At 41.5% G+C, this 7,793-nt stretch overlaps 1 protein-coding gene across 1 annotated transcript; it reads right to left on the bottom strand.

Annotated features, from left to right (window-relative positions):
- cxcr3.2 (chemokine (C-X-C motif) receptor 3, tandem duplicate 2) lies at positions 1-7,354 on the bottom strand. The gene is made up of 2 exons (XM_062063913.1): positions 7,271-7,354; positions 1-3,012 (listed from the first exon to the last, which is right to left on the bottom strand). Exons 1-2 carry the CDS (start codon positions 7,304-7,306, stop codon positions 1,921-1,923), a joined length of 1,128 nt encoding a protein of 375 aa, XP_061919897.1. The 5' UTR covers positions 7,307-7,354; the 3' UTR covers positions 1-1,920.
- Positions 7,355-7,793: the final 439 nt, after the last annotated feature.

Genomic DNA, 7,793 nt, shown 5'->3' with positions numbered 1-7,793 from the left:
AGAACCCCGCCCACCTCAACATCCTCATACTCTCTCCGGGAGAGCATGTCCCAAATTCCAAGCTGCTGTTTTGAGGCATGTTAAAAAAAAAAAATGCACTTTGTGACTTCAATAATAAATATGGCAGTGCCATGTTGGCACTTTTTTTTATTTATTTTGGAAAACCTTGTTACATTGTTTAATGCATCACAACAAAATTAGGCATAATAATGTGTTAATTCCATGACTGCATATATCGGTTGATATCGGTATCGGTTGATATCGGTATCGGTAATTAAAGAGTTGGACAATATCGGAATATCGGCAAAAAGCCATTATCGGACATCCCTAGTTACAAGTATGCGCCACACTGTGAACCCACACCAAACAAGAACGACAAACACATTTTCGGGAGAACATCCGCACCGTAACACAACATAAACACAACAGAACAAATACCCAGAATCCCTTGCAGCACTAACTCTTCCGGGACGCTACAATATACACACCCCCGGTACCCAGAACCCCGCCCACCTCAACATCCTCATGCTCTCTCCGGGAGAGCATGTCCCAAATTCCAAGCTGCTGTTTTGAGGCATGTTTTAAAAAAATAATGCACTTTGTGACTTCAATAATAAATATGGCAGTGCCATGTTGGCATTTTTTTGGATTTATTTTGGAAAACCTTGTTACATTGTTTAATGCATCACAACAAAATTAGGCATGATAATGTGTTAATTCCACAACTGTATATATTGGTATCGGTTGATATCGGAATCGGTAATTAAGAGTTGGACAATATCGGAATATCGGATATCGGCAAAAAGCCATTATCGGACATCCCTAGTTACAAGTATGCACCACACTGTGAACCCACACCAAACAAGAACGACAAACACATTTTGGGGAGAACATCCGCACCGTAACACAACATAAACACAACAGAACAAATACCCAGAATCCCTTGAAGCACTAACTCTTCCGGGACGCTACAATATACACACCCCCGGTACCCAGAACCCCGCCCACCTCAACATCCTCATGCTCTCTCCGGGAGAGCATGTCCCAAATTCCAAGCTGCTGTTTTGAGGCATGTTAAAAAAAAACAATGCACTTTGTGACTTCAATAATAAATATGGCAGTGCCATGTTGGCATTTTTTGGATTTATTTTGGAAAACCTTGTTACATTGTGTAATGCATCACAACAAAATTAGGCATAATAATGTGTTAATTCCACGACTGTATATATCGGTATCGGTTGGTATCGGAATCGGTAATTAAGATTTGGACAATATCGGAATATCGGATATCGGCAAAAAGCCATTATCGGACATCCCTAGTTACAAGTATGCGCCACACTGTGAACCCACACTAAACAAGAACGACAAACACATTTTCGGGAGAACATCCGCACCGTAACACAACATAAACACAACAGAACAAATACCCAGAATCCCTTGAAGCACTAACTCTTCCGGGACGCTACAATGTACACACCCCCGGTACCCAGAACCCCGCCCACCTCAACATCCTCATGCTCTCTCCGGGAGAGCATGTCCCAAATTCCAAGCTGCTGTTTTGAGGCATGTTTAAAAAAATAATGCACTTTGTGACTTCAATAATAAATATGGCAGTGCCATGTTGGCACTTTTTTTGATTTATTTTGGAAAACCTTGTTACATTGTTTAATGCATCACAACAAAATTAGGCATAATGTGTTAATTCCACGATCGGTATTGGTTGATATCGGAATCGGTAATTAAGAGTTGGACAATATCGGCAAAAAAGCCATTATCAGACATCTCTAAAAAATACCAGTGTGGACGCTGAGCTATTTTTTGGATATTTGGTCCGGACCAAAGTAGAAAAGCAGAAGTGTGAAGGCACTGTGCAGTGGAAAAGGTGCATCCACTGTTGGAGACCCCGCTTCTAAAGCGTCATTACCCCATGACGGAGTAGGAGGTGTTTTCGCTCTCGGCAGAGCTGTAGGAGCTCGCCGTCTTGCGCCTCCTGTCCCTCCATTCCTCCACGCCCAGCCAGCCTCTCGCTCCCAGCAGCCCTTTACACATCCGAGCCATCTCCCGGCGGAACTTGACCCCCACAAAGCCGTACAGCAAGGGGTTCAGAGCACAGTGCGACAGCCCCACGCTCTCCGTGACCAAGGTCCCGATGTCCACCACGCGGCCGAACTGGCACCCGCCGGGCACCGCGCCCAGCCTCTGCAGGCTGTCGGCCAGCTGGAAGCAGTTGTAGGGCGCCCAGCAGAGCACGAAGACGGACACCAGGGAGACGATGAGGCGCAGGGACTTGCGCTTCTGCCGCCGGGTGGCGTTGCAGAGCGAGCGGAAGATCCAGATGTAGCAGTAAAGCATGACCAGGAGCGGGAGTCCGAACCCCAGACTCACGCTGACCAGCTGCAGGCCCACCTGCCACTGCACGGGGTTGTCGGTGAACCAAACCTGGCACAGGAGCGTCCCCCGTCCACCCGTGACGTCCACCTCCCCCACCTGCTTGAAGGCGATGTCGATGCCTCCCAGGCCCAGGCAGCCCACCCAGATCAGGCCGCAGGCGATCTGGGCCTGGCAGGTGCTGCGCTTCCAGCTGGCGTTGACGGCGTGAACGATGGCCAGGTAGCGATCGAAGCTGATGCAGGCCAGGAAGAGGATGCCGCTGTAGCGGTTGAGCGAGAAGAGGGCGCCGGAGATCTTGCAGGCCACTTCGCCGAAAACCCACTGGTGCGCCCACTGCACGGCGAACAGCGGCAGCGTGAAGGCCAGCAGCAGGTCGGAGATGGCCAGGTGGAGGAGGAAGGTGTCGGTGAGGGAGAAGGAGCAGGCGCCGCCGCGGGACGTCCTGTAGCGGCGGATCACGCACAGCACCAGCACGTTGCCCACCAGGGCCAGGAAGAAGACCAGGCCGAAGACGACGGGGAGGAATCTCTGCGCGAACGTGTAGATGTCCTCGTGGGGGCAGGGGGCCGCGTACGTCTTGCTGCTTTCAGGCCAGAAGGTGTAGTTGTCGTAGTCGTACAACTGCAGACAGGAACGATGCACAGCAGTTGGTTCAAATATCATTAAAGTACACAACGATCAGAAAGTACAAAATGTGTAAATGGGAAATAAAAACAGAATACAATGATTTGCAAATCCGTTTCAACATACCGTATTTTTCGGACTCTAAGTCGCAGTTTTTTTCATAGGGGGTGCGACTTATACTCAAGAGCGACTTATGTATGAAATGATTAACACATTAGCGTAAAATATCAAATAATGTTATTTAGCTCATTCACGTAAGAGACTAGACGTATAAGATTTCATGGGATTTAGCGATTAGGAGTGACAGATTGTTTGGTAAACGTATAGCATGTTCTATATGTTATAATTATTTGAATGACTCTTACCATAATATGTTACGTTAACATACCAGGCACGTTCTCAGTTGGTTATTTATGCCTCATATAACGTACACTTATTCAGCCTGTTGTTCACTATTCTTTATTTATTTTAAATTGCCTTTCAAATGTCTATTCTTGGTGTTGGCTTTTATCAAATACATTTCCCCCAAAAATGCGACTTATACTCCAGTGCGACTTATATATGTTTTTTTCTTCTTTATTATGCATTTTCAGCCGGTGCGACTTATACTCCGGAGCGACTTATAGTCCAAAAAATACGGTATGTTATGTATTTTTATCTATTTATCTGAGTACCATGTTCTTATGTTGTTTATGTGTCATTATGAATTTGCACTAAATTAGTTTGCTTGCAATTTCCTTGTACATTGTACAATGACAATAAAGATATATTCTATTCTATTATTTGCGGATTATAATTATTGGTTTGCAAAAAATATATTTTTGACCAATTAAGTGAAATTACATACCGTATTTTTCGGACTATAAGTGGCAGTTTTTTTTCATAGTCTAGCCGGGGGTGCGACTTATACTCAGGAGCGACTTATGTGTGAAATTATTACCACATTACCGTAAAATATCAAATAATATTATTTAGCTCATTCACGTAAGAGATTAGACGTATAAGATTTCATGGGATTTAGCGATTAGGAGTGACAGATTGTTTGGTAAACGTATAGCATGTTCTATATGTTATAGTTATTTGAATGACTCTTACCATAATATGTTACGTTAACATACCAGGCACGTTCTCAGTTGGTTATTTATGCCTCATATAACGTACACTTATTCAGCCTGTTGTTCACTATTCTTTAGACATTTTAAATTGCCTTTCAAATGTCTATTTTTCTATATTTCCCCCAAAAATGCGACTTATACTCCAGTGTGACTTATATATGTTTTTTTCCTTCTTTATTACGTATTTTCGGCCGGTGCGACTTATACTCCGGAGCGACTTATACTGTATATTCAATTGAATAGACTGCAAAGACAAGATATTTAATGTTCAAACTGAGAAACTTAACACATTGCAAAAAAGTTGGCACAGGGGCATGTTCACCACTGTGTTACATGGCCTTTCCTTTTAACAACACTCAGTAAAGGTTTGGGAACTGAGGAGACACATTTCTGAAGCTTCTCAGGTGGAATTCTTTCCCATTCTTGCTTGATGTACAGCTTAAGTTGTTCAACAGTCCGGGGTCTCCCTTGTGCTATTTTAGGCTTCATAATGCGCCACACATTTTCAATGGGAGACAGGTCTGGACTACAGGCAGGCCAGTCTAGTACCCGCACTCTTTTACTATGAAGCCATGTTGTTGTAACACGTGGCTTGGTATTGTCTTGCTGAAATAAGCAGGGGCGTCCATGGTAACGTTGCTTGGATGGCAACATATTTTGCTCCAAAACCTGTATGTACCTTTCAGCATTAATGGCGCCTTCACAGATGTGTAAGTTACCCATGTCTTGGGCACTAATACACCCCCATACCATCACACATGCTGGCTTTTCAACTTTGCGCCTATAACAATCCGGATGGTTCTTTTCCTCTTTGGTCCGGAGGACACGACGTCCACAGTTTCTAAAAACAATTTGAAATGTGGACTCGTCAGACCACAGAACACTTTTCCACTTTGTATCAGTCCATCTTAGATGAGCTCAAGCCCAGCAAAGCCGACGGCGTTTCTGGGTGTTGTTGATAAACGGTTTTCGCCTTGCATAGGAGAGTTTTAACTTGCACTTACAGATGTAGCGAACAACTGTAGTTACTCACAGTGGGTTTCTGAAATGTTCCTGAGCCCATGTGGTGATATCCTTTACACACTGATGTCGCTTTTTGATGCAGTACCGCCTGAGGGATCGAAGGTCCGTAATATCATCGCTTACGTGCAGTGATTTCTCCAGATTCTCCGAACCTTTTGATGATATTATGAACCGTAGATGGTGAAATCCCTAAATTCCTTGCAATAGCTGGTTGAGAAATGTTGTTCTTAAACTGTTCAACAATTTGCTCACGCATTTGCTCACAAAGTGGTGACCCTCGCCCCATCCTTGTTTGTGAATGACTGAGCATTTCATGGAAGCTGCTTTTATACCCAATCATGGCACCCACCTGTTCCCAATTAACCTGTTCATCTGTGGGATGTTCCAAATAAGTGTTTGACGAGCATTCCTCAACTTTCTCAGTCTTTTTTTGCCACTTGTGCCAGCTTTTTTGAAACATGTGACAGGTAGCCAATTCCAAATAAGCTAATATTTGCAAAAAACTAAAGTTTTCCAGTTCGAACGTTAAATATCTTGTCTTTGCGGTCTATTCAACTGAATATAAGTTGAAAAGTATTTGCAAATCATCGTATTCTGTTTTTATTTACCATTTACACAACGTGCCAACTTCAATGGTTTTGGGTTTTGTACATTTAAGTAAAAGTTTTTGTACGGCTTTAATGAGTAATTATCCTAAATCCTTGTTCTTTTCTAGGTTGTTCTGTAATACTCTTTGTGTTTGTCTTTCAGGTTCCCCCAACAAACTTAATACTAGTCTCACTCCCCTGATTTTTCAGTGAGACATGAGAACTTGTTTTAGCCAATCAATCAATCAATGTTTATTTATATAGCCATCTAGAACTACTTAAGTTTGTTATAAGACACACAACTTCACAATACTAGTAACTATAGTTAATAACAAGTTTTAATTGCTCATTTCAAGATCACTTTTAAGATGTTTTTTTAAAGTTACCAAGGCAATTTTGGCAGTATTTTTTTGTTGTTGCTTATTACAAGCAAAAATAACTTGTATTTATTCATTTAACTCTTTTAAAGAGGGGCATTTTTTCCAGTGTAGTCAAATGCAAAAGAGCGGGAACGATTTTTTTATTTTTTTTAAGTTTGAAAAACCTCGATAGGTGGCAAAATGTGACATGCAAAATATATACACTACCGTTCAAAAGTTTGGGGTCCCATTTAAATGTCCTTATTTTTGAAGGAAAAGCACTGTACTTTTCAATGAAGATAACTTTAAACTAGTCTTAACTTGAAAGAAATACACTCTATACATTGCTAATGTGGTAAATGACTATTCTAGCTGCAAATGTCTGCTTTTTGGTGCAATATCTACATAGGTGTATAGAGGCCCATTTCCAGCAACTATCACTCCAGTGTTCTAATGGTACAATGTGTTTGCTCATTGGCTCAGAAGGCTAATTGATGATTAGAAAACCCTTGTGCAATCATGTTCACACATCTGAAAACACTTTAGCTCGTTACAGAAGCTACAAAACTGACCTTCCTTTGAGCAGATTGAGTTTCTGGAGCATCACATTTGTGGGGTCAATGAAACGCTCAAAATGGCCAGAAAAAGAGAACTTTCATCTGAAACTCGACAGTCTATTCTTGTTCTTAGAAATGAAGGCTATTCCACTAAATTGTTTGGGTGACCCCAAACTTTTGAACGGTAGTGTAAATATATATATATATAAAAAAATGAAAATGTATACAAATTTTAATGTAAAAAAAATTGATAAAATCTTAATTTAATTCAATAAATTCATGTAAGGAAATGTTTTGTTTTTTTAGGTCCAGTATTCCAATTAAGGTATACAAACACGAAACAATGCAGTTTAATGGATGGAATTAATTATATTTAATTGGCATAAAACATTGATTTGATAACATTTTTGGACTAATTGAATAATTCCTCTGTAAAATCAGTTATCACTATTTCAGTTTGTACACTAAATTCATGAATTTTCCTTATTTATTTATTTATTTTAAAAAGTTGATTTCTAATTGTATTCATCACAAGATGAAATGCACTTGGTGCTGCATGCAAATGTGCACTGAGCTTCTTTTCTGTTATTCGCATGAGTGCAAAAGCTACTCACCCAGTAGTCTTCTGTGGTGGACATAAATTCATCCATTGTTGCAACCAAAGAGGTGGCAGAAGGAGCTGCAATCTGCAGAGCATCAACGTTTGAAGCAAAAAAACAAATTTTTTCCCTCCCTCTCACAGCACATACTTAACAAAAAGAAGAAGTTGCCATTTCGGGAACCGAATCCTCACACGTTTTCAGGACAGAGGCAAACATAGCCGCCGTAGGAATGGATGAGTGTGTTGAGGAAATTGTGACACCAGACAGGGTAAAGTGTGGCGCTGTATGTGACTGATGCACGGTGTGGGAAAAAAAAATGTACATTAAATATAAACATTTGGAAGAGGGATCATTTAACACGCTGTGTTTGCTAAATGATGAATGAAGCTACAATATAAAGAAGGTTGTTGCATATTGGCAGGAGGACTTACCGTAGTTTTCGGACCATAGGGCGCAACCGGATTAAAAGGCGCACTGCCGATGAGCGGGTCTAGTCAGGTTTTTTTTCATACATAAGGCGCATCAAAAGGGTTAT

The sequence above is a fragment of the Entelurus aequoreus genome, linkage group LG11 (genome assembly GCF_033978785.1).
Source record: "Entelurus aequoreus isolate RoL-2023_Sb linkage group LG11, RoL_Eaeq_v1.1, whole genome shotgun sequence".
Taxonomy (NCBI): domain Eukaryota; kingdom Metazoa; phylum Chordata; class Actinopteri; order Syngnathiformes; family Syngnathidae; genus Entelurus; species Entelurus aequoreus.
This window is presented reverse-complemented; position numbering and strand designations above follow the sequence as displayed.

What these genes read in the sequence shown, in the direction of transcription:
- cxcr3.2 (XM_062063913.1), bottom strand. Translation starts at nt 7,306, where the DNA reads ATGGATGAATTTATGTCCACCACAGAAGACTACTGG. An exon ending in CCACCACAGAAGACTACTGG is followed by an intron (nt 3,013 to 7,270) that starts GTGAGTAGCTTT and finishes TCCTGTCTGCAG; the next exon opens with TTGTACGACTACGACAACTA.